A 27,106-nucleotide genomic window follows, 5' to 3' on the forward strand; every position below is an offset into this window, starting at 1 on the left:
CACAGAAAGGCAGATTGTTAGAAAGTTTCCATTTGACAAGAACCAATTACCTGGAGGGTGGTGGTTTCTATTGGGTATTTCAGTGAGAGTCAATTGGCTTCTTTCTGGAATGCCCTAATTTAAATCTCTACCCTGAATAGGCAGTTGAACCTACTGATCTAAATGATTCCTTCCAATACCAACCCAACTTTCATTAAACATGGCAAAATTACAGCAGTTCTCTAAAAGCATGTGAAATTTAAAATTAAAACATTTATTGGCAAGAAAATAAAAAAAATCTGCTAATCTCACTTTAACATTTTTATTTCAATGAAATGTGCAAATTGTTTTAAAATTTTATGGATGGTGTCAAGACAGCAAGTGTGATGTGAATCAGTAAATCAGTAAATTAGAGGCAGGCAATGTGAATTTCTTCAGATGTTTTAAATCACAATTCCCACAATCCACGTTAATAGCTTTGCTGGCTGAGACTGATGGCAATTGTAATCCACAATGTGTAGAATGTGCCAGATTGCCTTTCAGGGATGAAGAGTTTCTAGCACAATGCATATTAAAAAGCCTAATCTTCATTTAACATTATTTTTGGGGATTGTAGTTGCAAAAGAAAAACAACAACAATAAGCAACACAGTCAATCTTTATTGAAAACTGAAGTATTAATACATAACAATTCCTGTTACATAAACGTGCTTTTAAGAATTTAACTCTGAGCTCATCTACTCATTCGATTGTATAATAAAAATGAATTTTACACAATTGGCTCAGAATGGAATTGCCACTCCTATGTGTTGATGCAAAAGATGTGATGCTTTAAACTTCTGGAAGACAACATTGACCTAAACTTGGGAAAAAGTACCAATACAACTGTTTTAAGACAGTTTTTTTTTTAAAAAAAAAAGTTATATAAAAAGGAAACCTGTGCCTATTTCATAACAACACTATTACTGGGGCCTCTTGCACTTCTGTTGCATGCATTCCACTTTTCACCCCACAAGGGCAGCCAATAATAGCACTACAATAAAATCCCACTAACAAATCCATTCTACTAAAACAAGTTTGTACAGCAGCAAGCTAAAGTGAAGCTTCCACAGTTTGCTTGCTAAGTGCTCAAAAGTCATATCAAGTTAGCAAAAGTCATACAGATACCGATGACGGAATTGGAAGTCAAACTGTTCAGACTATCTTGGTATGTTAAATTGACTCCTGATATTGGGATGCTCAAATATTTCCATGTCATTTTAGAAAGAGTGCCCGTTTCATTTAAAATAGCCACCTCAGTATCTCATAAATACTAATGTCTTCAGTAGGCTGAAGAGACAATTCAAGATTCTGATAATACAACCTCTCTCCAGTTACTTGTTGCTTGCTGTCTTTCAATATCTACTGATTGGCAGCTCGAACAAGAATCAGATGTTTAATATAGATGCAGCTCCCTTGCCTGCACTGCTGTCTCCCTTTTATTATTATTCCACGTGGATGAGCTTGTTAGATATATTGAGAAGGAATGACTACACAGAGGAAAAAGTCAAGAGGAAAGGCCAAGTGCAAACAAACTCTATGCACAGGTTAAAAACAAATTGGGGCTCAGTGTTTGCAGGCAGAGACAGAAAGGGAATGTGGTAAATTAGCAAACAACCGAATACAGAATGCAATATTAAACTTCACTGTCAAAAAATAATTATCAATACCTATTTTTTCTTGTTCCAGAACAGACCCTTAGTGCTGTTGAGTGTCTGCTTCATACTATCAACACAACAATGCAATAGAAAGTAGTCGAAAATGTTTTGCTCCCCTGCATTTTGACTCAACAAAATTAACTTACACAACCAAGCAATACAAATGCTCAGTAGAAACACATAGGAACAAAAGTTTTTCCCTAATAAATTCAAATTTTTCTACTGAAGTTAAAATTACTTTGCAATGGTCATGAAATATTAACTATATTATGGAGCCTGTGCCAAGTTTTAGTCATGACAGATTAAAAATTCTGCTCTCATTGGGTTACATTTCAGGAATCCAAATAAAGCAAAAAACCTTCTTCCCTCCATTATCTCCATCGTGGCATCAAGACATATTTCGTGGTAATGTATGAGCTTCTCAGAGTATTTCAATGTATGTCTACAGTAATATTTTATTTATACATTTATTACCTCAATTAAAAATGGGATATTTAGTTTCATGTCAGTTGGTTAGCATTAATACCACTGATTACATCTACAAGTTTCTTGGCCAAATATAAAGTATCTGTAGAATGTGTCTATTTTTTAAAAAAAAAAGACACTTCAAATATTGTGTAATATAGTTTGAGAATGTCTTCTAAACAATGCCTTCAGTATTATTTAAAAACATAGCCTTTCAAATTAAACTCAGATCTTTTGTTTTCTCTGTTATTGCTGTATTATGTTACTGTATTTCCCTCTAGAGGCTGCATTTGTCTGGAAGCAGCTTGATTGGAGCCTCGTCTCTGCTGCATCAACCTCCTTTAAAGCTTTTGGAGGAGTTTCAATGCAACCACATACTAAGAAATAGAGGCTTTACCTCCCCCACCCTCCCATACAGGAATTCTAAACAGGGAACTAACAGCCAGGAGGAGAAAAAAATCCACAATATCCCCTGTCTAATACATCCATTTGAAGTACAAACTTTGTTTCATAGTCATGCTTTTTTAATTATTTGCAACAATATACCAAGCTATATACATCCTCTCATCACTGTGCTTTTGGTTACTTTCCTACTGATGCTATTGGAGGTATGGACTTATCTCCAATAAAAGATCATTGCCCTATTCCCCCCTCCCCCAAATTCTGGAAGGTGCAGTAATTTTTGCAAGAAGTACTATTCCTCAAGGGACAGCATAGTACTATTCCTCCATTGCAGATGAATCCCATAACACAACTCAGAAAAAAGTGCTCAAAGTCGGATTACCTAAAAGCTGTTACTACGGTATCACTGTATTAAAAAAAAAAACCCAACCAAGGAAATATCTAGAAACTGAAAGTTGAGAAGAATCAAGTACAATTTATCTTTACCATTTACAAAGTGCTGCATTAGCTACAGACTTCAGGACATTTATATAAAGACATAAGCTTTTATTTATTTTCAACATGTCCCTGGCAAAACTATTTTTCAAAATTCACATCTGTGATAAATGCAAGAAATTTAACTTTAAAAGCCTGCTACACTGGTTAAGTGTCCATACTCAATAATCATAAATTTAGGGAGCACTCTTCAGAATGATGACAATTTCACAAATGGAATAATAGCTAAGCAGACCCAAATGGCAAGAAAGAATGAATTTGCTTGTTCTATGGATAAAGAACTTTCTCAGCTGCAATAAGTGCTCAAGATTAAAATGTAAGAATACATATGATTATGTTGTGTCACTGGCATTTGGATACATGTGTCATATAATGATCCAAAGAAAATACATTTTAAGTAAAACAAAAAGAGAGAGTATGTTATTGTTTAAACATCATAAAGGCCGTTTCAAATGGATTTGAGGCACAGAAGATTCTTGCCCCAGAAGAAAAAAAATAGAATGGTAGTACTAAAATCAGTTTCCAAGTTACATATAAGTAGTTGTAACATCTGATTTAAAAACTCATCATCCCAATGTTAGGATGCTCAGTTTCACAATTAAAAAACACCAACAACTTGCAAATATTTCACCAATACTATAAACTAATCTACAAATGTTAACTTTAAAAGGGAACATTTTAATCTTTGACTACACTATTTATTGCAGACAGGAAATACTGGGGGGAATAATAATTGGTGCCAATTCAAAGAAAGCCCTTGATTGCTTTTAGCACTGAAATTAATGCCTAAAATAAAAATTTAAAAATCCCATAATAATTTTGGTACACAAACTGGTTCCAAGACTAGCCCTATATCGCCACAGCATTGACTGAGGTACTTCTACAAAGACTCAAAGCTGTAGGCAAGGAGTTCAGAAGTGGTTCACTGCAATAAAATACTGCTTCTGTTTTCTTAATTTCACTTTTTCCAAATGCAATTTAGGAGGTAAAAAAGTATATGCCCAAGATTATGCCAAAAGATTATCACCAACAAGAATCTTTGTACTTGATCACTTTTGAATTTAGCCCTACTTTTTATGTAAAGGTATATTCTAACAATTGCTTCCACACTTGGTTCATATCCATGCTGCAAGGAAAATAAGCCAATAAAATCATTTAATTAATTTGCTCCCCTAATCAAAAAGGACATTTTTCTTCAGAATATGTTGAATTCTTTTCTATTGAAATATTGATATGACTATGCTTTTACAAAAGAAAACTGCTCAAACTATCAATCTGGCCAAGATTAGTGCTGCTTTGTTGGGGAGGGATGGTGGTGGACCTGAACAAAATTGTATTTACCAGCAGTGTGGCAATCATTGACATCAATCACTTAAGACTGTTCTAGGAGGTAAACCATTACATAGATGATTTTCCACCAAACATTCCGATGATGATTAATGAATTAAACAGGAAAAATACCTTAACCGCATTTTTCCTGAATGTTTTTGTCCTTGAGAATGTCCATAATAACACTGAATCTAAAAAGTGGAAATGGAAAGAACTTACAAATAACAAATGGTTCCTTTGCAAGATTTCTACAAAGTCATTTTCCAGTCACAGAACCAGAAAGAAAAACACCGCCAATTTTTTCTCCCTTTACCTGGTGACCTAAAAGGTTAACACACTTGCTAATGTAGAATGATGGAAAAAAATCACTGCCACAATTCTACCTCTTTAAGACCCTGCAAACATTACAACAATGCATTAGTGATATAAACTGTAAAATACTTTTCGGCTTGTTTGGATTTTGCATATGACAATTTTTGCATCAGTCAGAGCAGGTAGGTTGAGCAAGCTTTGCGAGTTTTAGACATGCATTCAACTAGATATGAATCAATAAATTTATACTTCCTTTAATCATTATAATTAGCTAAAAATTGCAAGACAGTCCACAAAACAGGATTTGCTTTAAGACTAACTGCTGGAGTTCCAAGATGTAAGATATGCAGCACTGGGAAGTCTTCGGTGGAATTAGTGTTTAGCAAAGGATTGCAAGCATTCAGAAGAAACAAGTCCTGGTTGGAGGCATGAAGGCTTCAGCACCAACTTTTAAACCTCAGTTACTTGATTGCATATCTCCCATCTTCAAATCTGCATTCAAAAGAAGGGTAAAAATAGCTAAGCATTGTGCCTTTTGATAGTCCTGCACTAGACAAATCATTATAGCTATAAATATATTAATACTTACACTGGGTAATGGTAATCACCACTGTGGGGGCACATAACTATAGGTTGGAGTTCCTGGAGCTCGATAAGTGGGCATTGTAACTTGGTGGGGGGCTACGGGAGTTGGGGAATGTGTTGTCAACAAGGTACCTGGGAAGGAAAAAATATTTCCACACTTAATTGCTTAGAACTCTTCATTGTTTATAAATAGTTTGGAAGTTGGCATAGCCACCAGAATTTCTGTTACAGAACTTAAATAAATTATGTTTGCAGACTGTCCTGTTTCCCCCCCCCCCTGAATTTTAGAATAAAATAGAATAGAATAAGAGTTGGAAGGGACCTTGCAGGTCTTCTAGTCCAACCCCTTGCCTAGATAGGAAACCCTATACCATTTCAGAAAAATGGTTATCTAACATCTTCTTAAAAACTTCTAGTGTTGGAGCATTCACAACTTCTGGAGGCTTCTGTTCCACTGTTTAATCATTCTAACTGTCAGGAAATTTCTCCTCAGTTCTAAGTTGCTTCTCTCCTTGATTAGTTCCACCCATTGCTTCTTGTTCTATCCTCAGGTGCTTTTGAGAATAGTTTGACTTCCTCCTCTTTGTGGCAATCCCTGAGATATTGGAACACTGCATCATGTCTCCCCTAGTTGTATGATATGTCTTACAAATATTTTAGGACTATAATTCCCAGAATTCCCAATTAAAATGATATTAAGGCATGGCACAAAATTAAATTCACTTCTTGCATTACCATGTTAAAACTTCTTTCTGCACTTTGACATACAACCAATCAATAAATATTCTACAAATCAGAATACGAGTAGTCCTCCACTTATGACCACAATTTAACCTAAAATTTCTGTTGCTAAGCGAAACATTTTTAAAGTGAATTTTGCCCCGTTTTATGACTTTTCGTATCACGGTTGTTAAGCCAATCACTGCAGTTGTTAAGTAAGTAACACAGCTGCTAAGTGAATCTGGCTTCTCCTTTGACTTTGCATGTCAGAAGGTTGCAAAAGGTGATCACATGACAAACATCATAAATATGAGTCAATTGCCAAGTATCTGAATTTTTATTGCGTGACCATGAGGATGCTGCAATGGTTGTGAGGGTGAAAACAGGGATAAGTCACTTTTTTAATGCCTCTGTAACTTCAAATTAAACGAACTGTTGTAAGTCAAATAACTACCTGTATTTAATATACAATTGCCTTGTGAGGGTCACTATCACAGAAGGACCTGCATTTTAAAATGTGTTTGATAGTCAAAGGATTAGTTACAAGAATACAAAATGTTAGTGCTATGTGCCAAAGAGATTACCTGTTTACCAATGGTTTTCTGAGAATTTATATGCAGCACCCAACTGGCCACACTAATACGTATCAAGTGCTCTATAACAACCAATACCATATCACAGACTTTTGTAATAAAAGAAAATTCACATACCTGCAGACATTGCCATTGTGGTCCCAGCCACCATTCCCATGGTGACACCATTTCCTCTGGGAGGTGGAATTGGTGCTGGATACATAGTTGCAGGCATTCCATTGGGCTGCACAACTGTAGTGTGATGGATTACGTGGGGTGGTGCTGCATATAAAGGCTGTGTGTAGTAAGTGCCTTGCTGTTGAAAAAAATGGTTGTTTTACTAAAAGTCTTTCCAGTACTATTGATATATACTAAAAGGCCACACGGTTTCAAGGAAATGCCATTATTTTATTATACACATCAGGTATGAGTCGGGCCCTTCAAAAAGGAAAAAAAAAGAACTGATTACTGTTCATCAGTAATAATGAGTTTTTAGTTTTCTCAAAACTATTCCTGATTAACTGCTCAATCAATCTGAACTAATTGGGAAGCACAAGTGTAATTGCATATTAACCAAAATTGCTGGCTTGTATCTCCAAACAAACCAGGAACAAGAAGTCAACAATCATGTTGTTTTGAAGGCAGATTATCAACTATAAGCCAAAATTCACTACAATTCTGATTTACACTATACGTATGATTAATTATTATAATCCCACCCCAAACCAGCACAGCCCTAAGAATCTAGAAAATGGCACAGTTCCAATTGTTATATAATTAAGTCAAACAATAAACATACTCTTTTTACCTGTGCATATGGATTCTGCTGTGGATAGGCACTTCGAACTGGGTATACTGCAGTTTGGTAAGGATTGGGCGATGAAGAATAAGGAGGCACTGTACCACTGGTGGGTGAGCAAGAGACTTTATATGGTGTGCCTGGTGTATAACCTATATAAAAGATAGCCAAGTATAAACTTTGTGTTCTAATAATTTGTAATATTCATATTATTAAACAGTGAAAAATAGCATAATCCATTTTTAAAATTAAAATCACAAAAATAGGAAGAAACTGCTGCCCAACACAAACTATTAGTTATTTATTTAAATTTATATGACTACCCATCTCAATATGATAACTATAGGCAGCTAACAAGTTAAAAATACAATGTTACAAGATCACATTAAATAAATATAAATTGGCAGCCAAAGTTAAAATAAAAACTCTACAATCATCAGTATAATCATCCTGCAGACTCAGCTCAAGCCCAGTGATGGCACTACTATAACAGGGGTGTCAAACTTGATTTCACTGAGGGCATTGGGGTTGTATCTGACCTCGGGGGTCGGCATGGCTTCTTGACATCACTTGTGTCGGCAGCGCCTGTGGTGGCCCGAGCGGTCTGCCAGTGAAAACGAGCTCCCAAGCCCTATTTTCAGTGGCAACGTCCTCCTACAGCCCTCTGCCAACAAAAACGGAGCTTGGAAGGGGGGAGAGGGTGCGCAGCCCTCCTGGGCCCAATTATCGGCCGTGGTGGCCTCCTGCAGCCCTTTGCCAGTACACCACCTCCACCCCGGAGATCTGTTTTTGCTGGCAGAGGTATCGTGGGCCGGTCCGTCACTGTTTCCAGTGCAGTCCTGTGGGTTAGATCTAAGCACCCTGCGGGCCGGATACAGCCCCCGAGTTTGACAACTCTGCTCTATAAGCACAAAGAGAACAGTAAAATATGTGCAATGATAAAAAATAGTCAAGAAAATACTCAGCTTTTAATGTTTAGAAAGGCAAAATAATAAGCACAGTGTAAAAAGTATTTTTTATCATTTATTCATCAAATTTGCATGTTGCCTGACTCTCAATGATTCTGGGAGGTTCACAAACTGCATAATGTTATGTATTAAACTACATTCTTGATTACTACCAGTGGTGGGATCCTACCAGTTTAACAACCGGTTTGGTGTTTGCGCGTGTGTGCAGTTTTGAGAAAACTTGCCTTACGCATTACTGCTGGAGTGAAAAACACCTGAGACGCAGCAAACCACTCTGCTGCGCAACTCAGGGGAGAAGATATAGGTCAGTAAAGCGCAGGGGCGGGTGGCCCCACTTGATTGTGAGAGCAAACCAATTTGCTCCCAGTTGATCATCGGAGCTACCGGTTCGCCTGAACCAGTCGAATCCCACCCGATTACTACTATTGTCATAAATTCTGGATTGTTGCCATTGTAAAGTTTGATAAGAAGTATTTATGGGTAGTCCTCCAGTTACAAGGGCTTTGGAGACTGGAATTTTCATTGCTAAGTGATCTAGTCATAAAGAACAATATCATGTGACACTGCTTAGTAGTTTACAATCCCTGCTATTGTTAAAGTGAGGATCCTGGGTCATTAAGTGAGCATCTCCCTGCAACATCCTAACAAACAAGTTAGCAGGGAAGCTAGCAAGAAGTCCCAGGTGGCTTTGAACTAAGTCAGCAGGCAAATAAGTGGTTGGTGAATGGGAGAGGGAGCGAGATAATGCATTATGTGACCAGGAAGCATGGCACAAGTGCAGTGGGGCTTGGGATGGCTGCTGCTGGGTGGGGGAGTGTGGGTTACTGGGGAGGTATGGCAGGTGTGCCGTGAGGCTTGGAGAGGGCGTGTGGGTGGAGGAATGTGATCTCAGGGAGGGTGGCAAGGCACAAGCTCAGGCACAAGGAAAGTGTAAGGTCAGTGAGGCTCAGCTGGGGAGGTTTGATGTGAACATAGCAGTGCTCATGGAAGCTGAGCAGGTGGCCAGCACAAATGCAGAAGGGGTGGGGAATGATGCACCAACTGGGCAAACTTGACTTTGACCTTCCTGCCAGTTTCTCCATTGACTTTGCTTGTAGGAAGCTGGCTGGGAAGATTGCAAATTCTGATCACATGTATGTAGGACACTACAACTGTCCTAAGTGAGAGCCAATTGCCAAGAGTCCAGATCATGATCACATGACCTGATCACTGGGGTGTTGGGACATCTGAAACTTCATGGACCAATCATAACCACATTAATTCAATGCTGTTGTAACTTTGAACTGCCACTAAAGGAGTGGTAGTTACCCTAGGACTATCTTTATTACTGTATGTTAAATTATGGTTGAAATTAGATTTTATAGTTTATTTTGGAACATTCTAGTATAGATTTAAGGTCTAGAATCTGATTCAGAATGGATAGAGGAACCTCACATAAACTACAAAGAACAAAGCTGTTAAAGATGTAAATGGTTGGAAATATTCTTTGCTGATTGTGGAATCCTAAATCTAGACAGGAAGAGGATGCTTACCTACTGAATTTAGTTCTTTCTATAAAACCTAAATATCTTGTTTTCTTTTCTTTTCTGTCCACTTACTTCATCAGTTTCTTCCCTTTTCTTTACCTTTCTTTAAACTAGCTTCATTTACGTATTTTAACCTTTCTCTAGATTTATTATTTTCTACACTTGCAGTATTACCATTTTTCAATTTTCTTACAGCAGTTGAAACATTCTCTTTATTTTTCTTGGACATTAAGAATTAAAAATATTCATTTATATTCTTTTTTTCAACATATCACTATAATTCCCATAAAAACATCTAAAATATTTCTAGCAATACTTCTTGGCTTATTAGAAAACCGATGCAAAGGTCACAAAGGGCAATCACGTGACCATGAACGCTGTAACTATCATACCTTATTTCCCCGAAAATAATACTGGGTCTTATATTTTTTGGGCACACCACTTGCCAAATGTTTGAATCGTGATCATGTGATATGGGGGCATTGTGATGTTACAACTTGGAAGATTGATCGTAAAACTCCCTTTTCAGTGCTGTTGTAGCTTTGAACAGTCATCGAACAAGCAGTCAGTAAGAGAAAACTATTTGCACTTCCCTGTGTATTATCTTCATTTGAATATTACTTTTTTCTTAGTGAAGGGAGGAACAAACTGTTACCTGCAATTACCTTCTTATTCTTAACCACTCACTTTTCTTATATTCCAAATTACAATATTCTATGTGCCATGGTCCTCACCATATGGCCACATATAGATCTCTGCCAGTTAATATAGCTTTGGTCAATCAAGGTTTTCACATGAAGTTTTTAGTATGATTGAGGCGGCTGTATTACTTACACTTAGTCAGATCTGTGCCAAAACCAAATTCTCGATTACCAATATGGTCAGTAATTGTCAGTTCTCACAAATTTTGAATATGCCATCAATACAATCAAGGCCCAGATTTACCCCAAGCATGGTCACACTATTCCATGCAAGTTATGATATTTAATGTAGAAACTAACTTGCAACCCAATATACTGTTGCACACATACCACCAACTTGCAGAAAGGTACACATAATGACATTGCTGACATGCTCTTACTGTTACATTTTTTTTTGTTAATATTGAATCAGAATCTGCCTTCCTGTAACTTAAATCCATTATTAAACATCCTGAGCTCTGGAATATCGGAGAACAGTCTATATCCTCTTCAGTATGACATCCTCTAAGGTATTTGAAGAATGCTATTATGCCCCCTCCCCTAGAGTCTTCATGTCTCAATGCTAAACATTCCCAATTTCTTCAATATTTCTTCATGGGTCTTAGTTTTTTGTCCCATGATCATCCGTGTTGCTCTTCTCTGAACCTGTTCCAGTTTGTCTGAATCCTCTTTAATATGCAGTGATCAGAACTGGACACAATACTCAAAGTGGGGCCCTGACCAAAGAAGAATAAAGTACAACTATTACTTCCTCTGATTCAGAAACCATATCAGTGCTGATACAGTTTAAAACTGCATCTGTCTTCTTTGCAGTAACCCCCCTCTGCAGATTCATAAATGAACAATTCCAATATTTATTTTACAAGCATTATCATCAAGCCTGGTATTTTCCCTGTGCATCTGAATTACTTTTTCTAGATGAAAACCTTTGTATCTAATGCATTCTATTATTTCTAGCCCATTTTCTTTCCTATAAACTACAGTCGTGATATTTTCCTATTATATATTAGCTATTGTATCTATTTTGCATTATCTAAGTTGATAACCATACTTTCTACTTCAACCACATCCAACTTTCAAATGTAATCTTTAAATATCCTAGTCAAATCCTATCTAAAGGCCAAGGAAGCTTTCAAACAGAGTTATTGATGTGGCTGCAATACTTAAATGTGTCATGTCTTTGAAGTGGCTGATTCAACACAAATCAGCCCCTTGATTAAGAAAATGTTACATGTCTCAACATTTCAGAACAGCTTTTTCTGGAGCTCAGTTTGAACAACTGAACTCCATGAGACACGGGGGATTTCATAGTCAAACTTGAAGAAAGACTATGCATCTGTGGAGCATCAATCATCGAAGTCACATTCTTGTTGATGGAACTGTTCTCTGCTGTGCACTTAAGACTCATATTTAAAAACAAAAAAAAATATTGGGGCACCCAGGAGAAACAATAATATTTATTGCAAGGAACAAACCTCAAAATCACCAGTAAGATTGCACTCTTCATTTCAAGGTCATTATGAACAGGAGAGAATATCTACATCAGACTGGAGTGAACTATAGGGGTGACGACTTATTATGAAAGTGTTTTATAGTTTTCTTTGTATTTTTTTATCAGTTTTATATATGATATGGTCAATTGAATTTATTATATTTCTATGCCGCCCTTTTCCCCTAAGGAGACTCAGTCAACTGAGCAAATAGTTTCTACCAAACTACATTGGACTCTGTGCCATTCATTATCTAGCCCATTCTGATGCAGAATTATTGAGGAACATTCTATGTTTTTCAAGTTAGTTCTATGTACCTGTCACACATTACAGTTCACAATTACCTTGTTTATCAGAATGTCATGGTATCAAATGTTTTGCCAAAGTTAAGATATATAATGACCGCAGTATTCACACAATCTGTTTAAATCTTTCAGATCAATTACTCTGGTGAGTACTAGTACCTGTGAATGAAAATTCCTTCTATTGTTTTTGAGATGTTTGTAAATAATTTGCTTTACTATTTGTTCTCAATTTTTCAGTATCAATTCAGACTGAATCAATAATTATACATATTCTCATTTTTGAAGAATGACATATTTAGTCTTTTTCTAGTTATCTGGCATTTCTGTTTCCCAGAAATTAATTTTATAAACGGGGTACTGTATTTCATAAACAGCTAATTTTAATTGGATGTTATTAATGTTAACATTTTTTATTGTGGCAACACATAAAAATTTCTGAGATACACTTGAAAACATGCATATATACAGAATTATTTCAGAATATTTCTAAAATTTTCAGAATTAAATTTCCAGAATTAACGTTAACTGTAATTTCATTGACAAAGTGTGGAAGTTATGTATGTAAGTGTATCTACTCTTCCCTTTGGCGTAGCCCTCTTCAATTTACAATAATTTTCCATCAATACAATGTAACATTGCTTTAAAACCACAATGGGTAGTTCCATACCGTTATACCAACAACTGCTTGAGGATGCCAGTAAGTAGCACAGAATTCAGTTCATGATGAAGATAGGCCAGATACCTTACTGCATCCTAATTCATAGCTAAACTCTGAATACCTTTAATGAACTAATTCCTTGAACAATCATCAGGTATACTCAAATTTAGAAAAATACATCAACATATGCAGGAAGAAAAACCTGCACTGTTTTCTTATGGGACAAAAAAGAGGATTGAAAAGTTCAGATTATTCCAAACATTACATTCAACCCCTAGGGGTTCCAGAAAAATCCACCCTTGCCAAAATGATTCATCCTTGTTCTTTGCCATTGTGTACTTGTGAATCATGGTAATCAGTAACTGTCATGCTAAACCAAAGAAAAGATGGTGAAAGTGTATCAAGGGCAAAATGGCTCTCAAGGAAGGATTATCTTAAAGTATGTCTGGTTTGATGAAAGAATGTTTCTATGGAGATGATCACAAGTGAGCTTTAGTTTGGCCTGCCCTGATATGACAACTGGCTATTTTGGACGGGAACAAGGATATAATCTGAGCTTAAAGTTCAATATTGTTCCTGACATCCTTGCCTAAAGGGCTATTTTGTCACAGCTTAATAAAATGCCCAGTTGGAACTTCATCTCAATATAAAATATTGCGTTAACAGGAGGCATTTCATAATTGTAATAAAAAGAGGGCTAATCCAGCAAGGCACTCCATCCCTGCTCATAGTTTTAAACTGTCCTTCCCACATCATGAAAAAAATGACTCTGGGTTCCTGAAAATTGGCTGTATACTCCTATTATTACAAATGTAGAAGACAATGCCCACATCTATTCTTTCTAACAAATAATTTGGGGACTCAAATCCCGATTACATATAAGCATAGGGCTGTTCCTCTGAGTGTTACCATGTTTTTTTTAACTACAAGATGGACAAATGTAACTAATAAAGAAATATACAGCATATTACAACATTTTTCTGCTGCCTTTGTATTTGACACTTTCAGACATAGAGATCTTGCATTAAAGTATTTGGCTACTTAGTGATTATGTGTCACTTGTACTATCACAGATGTTAACATATTCAATATTTGAAATAACTTATACGTTTACATTACTGAATTGTGTAGTAGTATTATATACCTGTTTGGAATGTTGGATTTGCTGCAGGATATATATTAGGAGAATAAGCAGGAGCAGCAGCTGCATAGCCCATTGGGAATCCAGCTAAAAGGAGTAGTTGAAAATTATTTTCAGATGTATAAATATTGTACTTGTACGATTATCCAACAAACATAATACTATATTAATGTAATTTCAATCCATAACAAAGCAATACTTTATATTTTGTCATATAAAATGTATCATTTCAATGCCTGAACTATTTACTTAATTAGCTCATTTATGCTTTTCAAAAAGAGCCTTGCTCAATTGGATGCCCTGCATAGCTATGGCTTGCAACTCAGAATCCCAAACAATGGATATGCCATGGAATGATGCTGTGAACTGGTTCACACACATTTAGAGAAAACTGACATTGGGGAAATCTGGTCAAAAATATTATTTTAAATCTGTGAAAAAACTTAGTTTATGTCCTAATCTTTGTGGCCACAGAATGGAAAACAGTATCATATTGACTTTACATTTTCTATACCAAAAAGCATAGATACGCGTACCAAAACGCCTATTTTAAATTTCCATGCGACTATGTTAAAAATAAATTGATGGCACACTCCCAAGTCAATACTTTCTTGAAAGCTATTCAGCTATTCTAATATAGAATTCTCATATATGCTTGGAATTTGGGGAACTCAGTCCCAATACATCTTGATGCTACCATGTTCAGAAAGACTGTAATCATTCATGCAAACTCAATTCAGAATTGAGATAATCATAGCATCTGGTCTGATAACACAACAGAAAGTTTTATGAGTTTAAGTTACATACCTGGATACCCAATTCCTTTGGCATTTGCAAAGGGCACCCCAGAAGATCCAGGACTATAAACAGGATTCATGATTTCAACAACTGAAGAGGAAAAGTCACACAATTAGTAGACTAAAATGCTTTAACGGTATGAATTATTTAAATCTGCTCTCTTCTCTACTATGAATATGAGAATACTAAAAAGCACATCTCTGAAAAAAATATTTGAATGCCTAGCTAGAAGTGCATCCTGTATTCACAAGCAAATATAATTGTGAAAATACTGGTATTTGAACAATTTTATATGTACCAAGTAGATTAACTGATAATATATCTAACAATGCAATTCTGAGACTGACATTTATTCAATCTCAGATTTCAACAGGACTTACTCTCTCTTGACAACATAGGATAATGACATATAGGGTTAGTTATAAATAGTTGGGCTCCGTAGGACTTCATAACTGAAAACAAAAAAGTGTTTTACTGTAATAACTCTCTACAACTCCTTAGAGCAAACACCTTTTCTTGTGTTTGTGCTTCAGCATGGAAGACAGCCATCCAATTATAGAAAATATGCAAATGCTTCAGTAAATTCCAGAAAGGTATTGTATGAGTCCCAAGCATGCTCCAAAGCACCTTTCTATATCTGAGTCCAAAGTACTGAATTTTAATAAATATTTTTATAAATTAGTAAACTTAAAATTGCAAACAAGATAGATATTTACAAGTACATTTCACATCAACAAGTAATCAATTACTATAATGTACAAGATTACAGTTGCTATAAAATATTTTTTAAGGAATTGGAGTATGGATACTATATACTATCATACTATTGGCCCTGAGCCAGTTTTAAGATGCAGGAAAGCATGTGTGTGCCCATATATACCATATAACAACATGAAATATAACTACTATTCCAACACAGAACTCTCTATATTAATATAGTTGTCCTACTTATGGTTAATATATTACTGAAATATTTAAAACTTTATAGAACCACAAAAGCCAATTAGATTTATTTATCATAGAATAAATTTTATTAGCTAACTCTGAACATATTAAAAATCATAAAATTAATATTCCAAAATATTTTATACTCTGCTCTTTAGAAACATTGCCTGTAAATATAATCCTTAATATACCCATTTCTGTCATGAAATCAGAGAACTTCTATTCCACTTGGAGCTTTTTGCTCATCTGTTAAGAGCAGAATATTGCTTTTCTCAATTATGCTAATCTCCCACATACATACCGTATATATATTCGATTCCCAGTAAGGGTATGGCTAGCTGATGAGAACTAAATAGCTTGAAATAGATCTATACTAGTCTCCCTTTATTTATTTATCAGCACAAATACAACAAATATGTATGTATGTATGCATGTATGCATGTATGTATGTATGTATGTTATATTTGTGCTGATAAATAAATAAAGGGAGACTAGTATAGATCTATTTCAAGTGACACTAAATAAATAAATAAATAAATAAATAAATATATATATATATATATATATATACTTAAAGTCACAACCCCTGGTATGCCCAAGTGTGGGAGGAAGGTCACACTTCCACTCTCTGTCATAGGCTCGTCACAAGAGTCCATCCAGACAGAAACCCAATATTTTTTACTGTTGCCTTTTTTGTTACATTTGTTATATTTATGCTGATAAATAAATAAAGGGAGACTAGTATAGATCTATTTCAAGCTATTTAGCTCTCATCAGCTAGCCATACCCAAGTTTTTGGGAATCGAACCTGTGCTCTATTGCCTCCCAGGCAGGGAGTTAACCATTTGAGCTACAGAGAACGACTCCTTTATCAGCCAGCCAGGGTGGGAGGTATATACTTAAAGTCACAACCCCTGGTATGCCCAAGTGTGGGAGGAAGGTCACACTTCCACTCTCTGTCATTAGGCTCGTCACAAGAGTCCATCCAGACAGAAACCCAATATTTTTTACTGTTGCCTTTTTTGTTACATTTGTTATATTTATGCTGATAAATAAATAAAGGGAGACTAGTATAGATCTATTTCAAGCTATTTAGCTCTCATCAGCTAGCCATACCCAAGTTTTTTGGGAATCGAACCTGTGCTCTATTGCCTCCCAGGCAGGGAGTTAACCATTTGAGCTACAGAGAACGACTCCTTTATCAGCCAGCCAGGGTGGGAGGTATATACTTAAAGTCACAACCCCTGGTATGCCCAAGTGTGGGAGGAAGGTCACACTTCCACTCTCTGGGTTTCTGTCTGGATGGACTCTTGTGACGAGCCTAATGACAGAGAGTGGAAGTGTGACCTTCCTCCCACACTTGGGCATACCAGGGGTTGTGACTTTAAGTATATACCTCCCACCCTGGCTGGCTGATAAAGGAGTCGTTCTCTGTAGCTCAAATGGTTAACTCCCTGCCAGGGAGGCAATAGAGCACAGGTTCGATTCCCAAAAAACTTGGGTATGGCTAGCTGATGAGAGCTAAATAGCTTGAAATAGATCTATACTAGTCTCCCTTTATTTATTTATCAGCATAAATATAACAAATGTAACAAAAAAGGCAACAGTAAAAAATATTGGGTTTCTGTCTGGATGGACTCTTGTGACGAGCCTAATGACAGAGAGTGGAAGTGTGACCTTCCTCCCACACTTGGGCATACCAGGGGTTGTGACTTTAAGTATATACCTCCCACCCTGGCTGGCTGATAAAGGAGTCGTTCTCTGTAGCTCAAATGGTTAACTCCCTGCCTGGGAGGCAATAGAGCACAGGTTCGATTCCCAAAAAACTTGGGTATGGCTAGCTGATGAGAGCTAAATAGCTTGAAATAGATCTATACTAGTCTCCCTTTATTTATTTATCAGCATAAATATAACAAATGTAACAAAAAAGGCAACAGTAAAAAATATTGGGTTTCTGTCTGGATGGACTCTTGTGACGAGCCTAATGACAGAGAGTGGAAGTGTGACCTTCCTCCCACACTTGGGCATACCAGGGGTTGTGACTTTAAGTATATACCTCCCACCCTGGCTGGCTGATAAAGGAGTCGTTCTCTGTAGCTCAAATGGTTAACTCCCTGCCTGGGAGGCAATAGAGCACAGGTTCGATTCCCAAAAAACTTGGGTATGGCTAGCTGATGAGAGCTAAATAGCTTGAAATAGATCTATACTAGTCTCCCTTTATTTATTTATCAGCATAAATATAACAAATGTAACAAAAAAGGCAACAGTAAAAAATATTGGGTTTCTGTCTGGATGGACTCTTGTGACGAGCCTAATGACAGAGAGTGGAAGTGTGACCTTCCTCCCACACTTGGGCATACCAGGGGTTGTGACTTTAAGTATATACCTCCCACCCTGGCTGGCTGATAAAGGAGTCGTTCTCTGTAGCTCAAATGGTTAACTCCCTGCCTGGGAGGCAATAGAGCACAGGTTCGATTCCCAAAAAACTTGGGTATGGCTAGCTGATGAGAGCTAAATAGCTTGAAATAGATCTATACTAGTCTCCCTTTATTTATTTATCAGCATAAATATAACAAATGTAACAAAAAAGGCAACAGTAAAAAATATTGGGTTTCTGTCTGGATGGACTCTTGTGACGAGCCTAATGACAGAGAGTGGAAGTGTGACCTTCCTCCCACACTTGGGCATACCAGGGGTTGTGACTTTAAGTATATACCTCCCACCCTGGCTGGCTGATAAAGGAGTCGTTCTCTGTAGCTCAAATGGTTAACTCCCTGCCTGGGAGGCAATAGAGCACAGGTTCGATTCCCAAAAAACTTGGGTATGGCTAGCTGATGAGAGCTAAATAGCTTGAAATAGATCTATACTAGTCTCCCTTTATTTATTTATCAGCATAAATATAACAAATGTAACAAAAAAGGCAACAGTAAAAAATATTGGGTTTCTGTCTGGATGGACTCTTGTGACGAGCCTAATGACAGAGAGTGGAAGTGTGACCTTCCTCCCACACTTGGGCATACCAGGGGTTGTGACTTTAAGTATATACCTCCCACCCTGGCTGGCTGATAAAGGAGTCGTTCTCTGTAGCTCAAATGGTTAACTCCCTGCCTGGGAGGCAATAGAGCACAGGTTCGATTCCCAAAAAACTTGGGTATGGCTAGCTGATGAGAGCTAAATAGCTTGAAATAGATCTATACTAGTCTCCCTTTATTTATTTATCAGCATAAATATAACATATATATATATATATATATATATATATATATATATATATATATGTATATGTGTGTGTGTGTGTGTGTATATATATATATATGTGTGTGTGTGTTATATATATATATATATATATATATATATATATATATATATATATATATATATATATATATATATTTAGTGTCACTTGAAATAGATCTATACTAGTCTCCCTTTATTTATCAGCACAAATATAACATACATGCATACATGCATACATACATGCATACATACATACATACATATTTGTTGTATTTGTGCTGATAAATAAATAAAGGGAGACAAAAAGGCAACAGTAAAAAATATTGGGTTTGTGTCTGGATGGTCTCTTGTGACGAGCCGAAGACAGAGAGTGGAAGTGTGACCTTCCTCCCATATTTGGGCATACCAGGGGTTGTGACTTTAAATATATATACATATACATATACTACCAATGTAGCCTTAACCTACAATAATGTGTATTCCCCTATTTTTGTTATGAAAAAAACAGTACTTCAGCAATATGGTAGCAGCATAAATTATGAAATGAATGAATTAGATTGCATTTTGAACAAACAGGTTTTAATTTAAAAAAATACAGGCAGTCCTTGATTTGCAACAGCCATTTAAGTAACTATTCAAAGTTACAGCAGCATTTAAAAAGGTGATTATGACCATTTTTTACACTCACAACCATTACAGCTTCTCCATGGTCATGTAATAAAAATTCAGCCGCGGGGCAATTGACTCATATTTATGACAGTTGCAGTATTTTGGGGTCATGTGATCACCTGGACCTTCTGATAAGCAAAGGCCATTGGGAAGCCAAGATTCACAAACAACTGTGTTACCAACTTAACAACTGCAGTGATTCAATAATAATTGTGGAAAGAAAGGTTGTAATATAGGCAAAACTCTTTAGCTTAGCAACAGACATTTTAGGCTCAACTGTGATTGTAAGTCAAAGACTGCCTGTATTTCAATTGGAGGAACCAATTGTGCTTCTATTTTGGAGTTGAGTCATACTATTTAATGGGGGAAAGGTCTATTCTTACCAGATACCAAACCAAGCTGATATTAAGAACTTCTAATGCCAAAAGACAGGTTGACAAAAAAAAAATCTTCCCCCATCAAGAAATGTTGGATTTATTAGTCAAATACAGCACTGAATTATCTCCTACAAAATTAACCAGCTAAGACAACTAATACTGAATCAGTGAATTATAGCATATATGATTCACCAGGCTGTATTAGCAGATGTTTTCGTAGCTTTCAAAGGCAAAGAATTACATTAATTTTGATGCAATTACTGTGTATTTAACAGAGACTAAGTATGTTTTCTCTAGTTGAAGTTTTAGCTGGCAACTAACTTCAAATTTCATTAGATTTAGACAGAGTTCTAAACACTTGCTCAAAAATTCAACATATTTCTAGATAATTACAAACAATATACAATTATACTAAAAATATTCACATAACTTATCCCAGCTAATTTATTTTTAGAATCAAATGTTACACAAAACATTTAAAAGAGGTGTTTTACAAAATAAGCTACCATGAGTGAAGTGCACCCCTCACTGAAGCATTAAAGCAGCTACATTCTCAGCATAACTGCTTCAAAAGCTTTCCCACTGAGTAAAGTAATATGACACAGTTGCTTCAATGCTCCAATCATTCCCGAGAATATAGTTTCTTTAACCTTTCTGAAAGATGCTTAGCTTGTATCAATGTACTCTCAAGATGCTCCTTTCAAATGTTTTACAGTCTTATTAAAAACTATACAGAAGACAGAGGGTAAGAGTAGGGGAGAAGTAAGGGAAGGAAGAAGGGGAGGGAGAGGAGGAAGGAAGGAAGTAGAGAAGGAATGGAGGGAGAAAAGAAAAGAAGGAGAAAATAAGGTGGTGTCAAAGCAGGTGTGAAGGATGGTAAATAATACATTCCAAATTATACCTTATACCCCTTTTAAATGGAATAATAATATAAGAATGGCAAAGAAAAAGAATAACTATGTGAATGTATACCTATAACCGTATGTAAGAGAATAGATGATAGTAAAAATATAAAGCCCAATATAGGTAAATAATACTTGATCATAAGTAGCTAAGTATAAATAAATAAAGAAATGTATATAAAAATGGATAATGAGTAACGAGATTACGAACGCAAGATAGAAATGTACAGAAAGAAAAACACTAACTGCAAAGAAACCGATCCGGAACTGCTGTATGATATACTATGTTGTTTTTAAGTTATGTGGTTATTTTTGTTAATGTGTTTATGTGTTTATGTGTTCTGTTGATGTGCTTATGTGTATAAAATTAAAAAATAATTTTAAAAAATAAAAACTATACAGGCAAGACAGAACCCTGTAAAACCCTCTATGACAGAGACCACATAATAGATCTAAAGTGTCCGAAGTCTTGTTTGTTCTGTGCCTCTCAAGCACCACTCATTCAAGTGTTTAATACAGATGGCCTTAAGTGCCAAGCCACAAGAAATTGCACCTCAGCCACCCATCGTCCAAACTCTGGTAAGTTAACTCTCTGGTACCCCAAGACTTTTGGAACTAAGTTATCATGAATAAGTCTCATTCACACTTATTTAAGTATATAAAAATATTTTTATTGTTCTGCATTTTAACTACAAATGAATCCACCGTTGTGATTTTTCTTCAACGTTTCGCTGTAAGATATTACAATGATCTCTGTATATTAAAACACAGAAACAGGAGAAAGTTTGATCTATTAGCCATAAAACTATAATTACATCCCTTTGCAAGGAAGCTTGAATTTAAAAAAATCCTACACACAAGAACTACTCTGGTTAGTTTATCCCTTCCACATTAAGTATTATGAATGTTTTAGTTTGATAGCAGCAAAATAGCCAGGATCCAATACCAGATGGATAGATACCGACTGCTGCAACTTGCAATACTTAAGCATGTGAATCTGCAGTTTTAAGATAGAAACTAAAGCTGCAAATAAAAACTACAAATTTTATAGTAATTATAGTATACTAATTAATCAAAAGTGTATTATTTAGTTTCACATCACTATAGACTCACAGGTTGCTTAAGTTTCATTTTCAAAGAACAAATTCTTGTTTTCCCGAAAATAAGACAGGGTCTTATTTTCTTGACACCCCTCCCTCGAAATAAGCTCTTGGCCTTATTTTCAGGGAGGTCTTATTATTTTTGAGGTACAGGAGGCAGCGAAAGTGGTCACATCATGGCTGCTGCTGTGTTGCAATATTTTCAGGGAGGGCTTATTTTAGGGCATGCACTCAAAAGCCGGATTGGGTTTATTATCAGGGGAGGTCTTATTTTCAGGGAAACAGGGCAGTATATAACACTATGGATGGTACTTTATCTTAAAAGCATTGCATGGGATTTATTTTAAGACTTCAAAGCAGTAATACTTGGGGGGGAATCAAGAGGAAGAAGCTTTTTTCTCCTAGTATCTTGAAGCTTTCTAGTCTTTAAATGAAATGTACAAGCAGTTGAAAAGACTTGGTCTTGGCAAGTCATTTCATTTTGATAGCAAAAAATAAAGAGTTAATATATAAAGCTATAAAAATGGCATACATTTGTTAGGAATTATGTTTATTCAGGGACTTGATTTCCCTAAGGAGAAAATTTATTTGATTTTTGAAAAATAATTGAGTTAATTTCCCCCTACATGAAAGAGGATGCCACGTTTTGATGTCATAATCTAAAATGTACAAGAATTTCAAGTCCTCCACTTTCAGAGCACGACACAAATAGCATTGCCCAAGTTTGTTCTATTAATGTCTGTAAGCACACAACACAATGAATCAGTGTATCAACTACTTTTGTTTCGCATGTGTAAACATAACATTGAATATTTATAGTTCAATTGGTCAAGCAACTGGACAATAAATCATGAGTATGTCTCATGTAGGAGTACAGTCATTGTTAATTTTAATTTTAAATTGTAGTAACTGCCAGTAGTTTAATATTAACCTTAATATTAACTTAATCAGCTACCCAATTCATTTTATCAGCTATTGAACTAGAATGATAAATACCAACAATATATAGCAATCTAATCATCTACTTATACATTCTTCACTTTATAAACATCTATGGGTGGAGCTGTATAAATGGAATGTATGCATTCACTGTTTTACGATGAAATCGATGGCACTAGTTGATTTTACACAACTTGCTCATGATTTTAATTGTGAATAAAGACCTGTTAAGACATTTCAGTCTTCAAGCTATATTTTCAGAAAGATGCACCCCCTCCCCACAAGTCATTTGAATATAGGACCAGAATATATCCAAATTCTGGGTTAAAAAAAAACACCTAGAAATAAAATACATGGAGATTCCACTTAAAGAAACGTATTCTATGCAGCTTGGCTCAGGCCAGTTGGAATGTTTATGAACTCATTCAAAAAGGCCATGTAAAAACGCCAGAACTCTATAAAAGAAGGTTAGAGTTGAAGCACCTACACTTCAAGTTTAGTACACCCAACATATAAGAGCATGCTTTTGACTTTCAACAAACATACAAAGTACACACTTGAATACTGTTTTAATTCTTATGTATTTTCTTTTTGTCAACACTGAAATCCAGATTAGATCCAATTGCTCGCAATAACCCAGGCTAACAAATCAGGAATCGGGGTTTATTCTACTCCAGGTGTAATACTTCTGCTGCATCACCACCCTGCTTAGGATCAAAAGCTGTTGCTTCCCCTCCCCCCCCCCCGAAAGAAGCCATCCTTTAGCAGCAGCTCCTCGAATAAGGAAAACAACCGCCAGGTTGTTGCAAGCATCGCTTTGCAGACCTAAAATGAGATGCAGAGCTGGAAGGCCGAGGGACGTGAGGGCCAAAGAGGCTGCCTCAGAAACGGCTCAAGAGCGCCCACAAACGCGAGGCCTCAGCTCGGCCGAGCATCCCTTGCCGCGGGGCCTTGTGTGGAAGAGACCGCCACGCTGACGGGCGAGAAGGCCGGTAAGCAGAGGAGGCAACTCCCCGGGGCGACTTTCGCTCGGGGATGCCCCCTAAGGGAGCCGGCCCGAAAACGACCTGCAGTCCCCGCCGCCCCTCCGGGAGCGGTTAGGAAGAGAGGAGGGGAGGGGCCGAGGCGGCGCTCCCTCACTCACCGAAGAGCAGCGTTTGGTCGCGGCGGCCCCTGCCCGGCTGTCGCTCTCTCGCTCTCGGGGCCTGAGGCGGGAGGAGGCCAAGCCTGGGCGAGGGCTACTGCCGCCGAAAACTACCGCAAGAACGAATCCCTCCCGAATGCGCCTCGCCGTCTCGTTCTCCTTCTCTTTTCTCCGGAGAACTGCGCAGCAACCCAGCGGCCCAGAACGTCACATCCGCTCGTCGGCTGTGTGCAAAGGACGGACGATGCCCGCATACGTATGAAGCCCCCAAAGGCCAGCGGAGAACTGCTGTCACATGCGGGAGGAGAGCGAGGGACGCAGTTCCCCTCATCACGTGGACGGAGTGGGTTTGGCGCCCTGGCTGTTACTAATTGCGAATGGAATCTCTCTCCCGCCCCCCCTTCAAAACAAAGCAAAAGAACTTCGAATTTAGAGATTTGAGAATTGCCCCTGTGTAATCGACTCCTTTTCACGATAATTCGGGCCATAATTTTATGCACAGTTAGATGCACGTTCTAATAAGAGTCCAAGAGGCTGCTAGAGGTTCTTTAAAAGGTTGTTTATATATGCAGAAGTCATATACTCACCTTAAACTGTCGACCCGTTAAAAAGACTGTGCCCGGGTGTAACTTCTTTAGTTGGTTTAGTATCTCCTCCAGGAAATTTTTAAGGAAAGTAGTTGGGGACCCGTAATTAGCTAAGTAGATAAATGAGGGGTCTTTGGTGCTCTCTGAGCTTGATTGTTTTCTTGTAAACGTTTCATTACCTAACTAACGGTAGATAATATCATCAGTGAATAGATAAATTCATTTCTTTGAAGATTAACTCTTGCAGATCAATTACAAAAATATACATCCAGAACATTGGCTATAAATATAGTGCAATATAATGCACTGCCACCTATATATTACATTTGATTAGTTGTTAACCCATTATAATCACAGTTACCCAAAGGGTTGTTACCTTATCAGAAACAATTGCAATATTCTGTTGCAATGTAGAAAAATCACGTTAAATTTCTCTAACTTAGAACACATTTTAAAACAAAATATGTATGAATCAAGAATCTCAGTAAGGGCTGTACAAAAAGGTGTGTCTTATTTGATAGAGAAGGGTGTAACACTATTTTACTTTCAGCAAAAGGGGCGGGGGAATTGAACTATTCCAGCTCCATAGCTCTTCACCTATTATTCATCAATAAGATGAACTAGCTAAAAGTAAAATGTGCATATTAAAACATGTGCAAGGATGATTCTGAAGTCCTTAAACTTAACACAAATAGACATTTAAGCTAGTACCATAACAACTACCCCCCCCCCAATCTATCAAAACTCAGGAGTAGATTTATGCTATAGAATGCTATATTTTATCAGTCAATGCTTTATTTCTGGATGAATGAAAACTATCCCTGTAAAATTATGAATTGCCAAAACACAAGAAAGTACAAATGGAAGTATTCCTTGTTTGAGCTTTTTACAGTGATCTTGCAAAGATTGCAACATTTATTGCAGCATTTAACATAAAAAATTCAGGTACCTCAAATGGAAACTGCAGTTTTTGTCATGAAAGCCACAAATGTGAAGAGAGAAGAAAAATGTTCTGTATCAATTAATTATCTGTCCCCACTGTTCAGTTTAAATGTTTATCCAGAAAATCTGTAAAATTTAATGCCAAGTAACTCAGTCCCTTTCTTGGATGTGTGCAAACCATCTCTTTTGTAGAGTTTTTCATTGGACCAGCTGCAGACATCATGACTAATAAAACCAAACCCTTCCCTTTTACACCACTCCTTTAGCCACACATTAAACTTTGCTACACGCTGGTCCTTCCCTTTTTGTTCTTTATATACTGGTAAAACCTCTGAAAAGATAAACCCACAACCGATACTACTAAGTTCATACCCCAAGATCTGGAAATAATTCTGCACAGAAAGTACATCTTTTGGGGACAGATAATTTGTACCAAGATGTATAATAGCATCAACGTCACAGTCCTTACTTGCATTCTTGACTATCTTAAGAATACGCCTCTTGTCTCTGCTGGCAGTAGCACCTGGCAGACACCTGACCTCTTTTAAAATCTCCATATCCTTTCCTAAATTTACATCCTTTATGATTGAATCAGCAACCAGACTTCTCTTTTTGCATACCTTGCTCTTCTTGTGTGACTGATGTATGATATCTGGTTCCCCATTTCGCTGTTCTGAAGAAAGTTCTTCATTTTGGACCACGATCCCCTGCTTATTTGAGTCATCGTTATCACAACTACCTTGACCTGTCTCTTTAGTATCCCCATTAAGGTCACCAGGGCACTATATCTGTTATGCTGGGTCACAGCAAAAGCTTTGTGTTTATGGTTCACAGCTCTTACCCTGCCAGATCCCATGGTTGTCCAGATTGCTCTTCTCCTGCAGGATCTTTGTGGTAGAAGGGGCTGATAGCGTGGCATCTCCATAGAATGGAATGGCCACTCTAATTTGGACACCTAATTTCTGCTTGGAGAGCACAGATTAGATATTCTATATGGGTAATCTGTCTATGTAGACTAGTAATTTGTTTACAAAGGGGACAGTATCCAAATTTGAAAAGAGTACTGTAAAAGACAGGTGCAAAACAGCTATTACATTGAACTAAGCTGGTCATTTTGAAATAAAATAAAATCACAATCTCAAGCGCACTAATCCAAAATGTATTATTGCTATTTTGGTTTATAGATATATGATTCGTGTGCCGTTAAGCATGCGGGCCATTACCTTAGTCCTCTTTTTTTCTCTGACTCCCCGCTTGTAGCCCAGCAGCTCCAATCACCAGCCTCAGGAAAGTTCAAATTTTAGGCAAAGCAGCATACATATT

At 36.9% G+C, this 27,106-nt stretch overlaps 1 protein-coding gene across 1 annotated transcript; it reads right to left on the reverse strand.

The window, feature by feature from the left end:
- Positions 1–618: 618 nt before the first annotated feature.
- On the reverse strand, positions 619–24,545 carry FAM168B (family with sequence similarity 168 member B). Its single transcript, XM_032225038.1, has 7 exons — positions 24,255–24,545; positions 14,951–15,031; positions 14,147–14,230; positions 7,364–7,506; positions 6,694–6,871; positions 5,268–5,395; positions 619–5,170 (listed from the first exon to the last, which is right to left on the reverse strand). Exons 2-6 carry the CDS (start codon positions 15,018–15,020, stop codon positions 5,283–5,285), a joined length of 588 nt encoding a protein of 195 aa, XP_032080929.1. The 5' UTR covers positions 15,021–15,031; positions 24,255–24,545; the 3' UTR covers positions 619–5,170; positions 5,268–5,282.
- Between the last annotated feature and the right edge of the window lie 2,561 nt (positions 24,546–27,106).

The sequence above is a fragment of the Thamnophis elegans genome, chromosome 10, assembly GCF_009769535.1.
Source record: "Thamnophis elegans isolate rThaEle1 chromosome 10, rThaEle1.pri, whole genome shotgun sequence".
NCBI classification, from domain to species: Eukaryota; Metazoa; Chordata; class Lepidosauria; order Squamata; family Colubridae; genus Thamnophis; species Thamnophis elegans.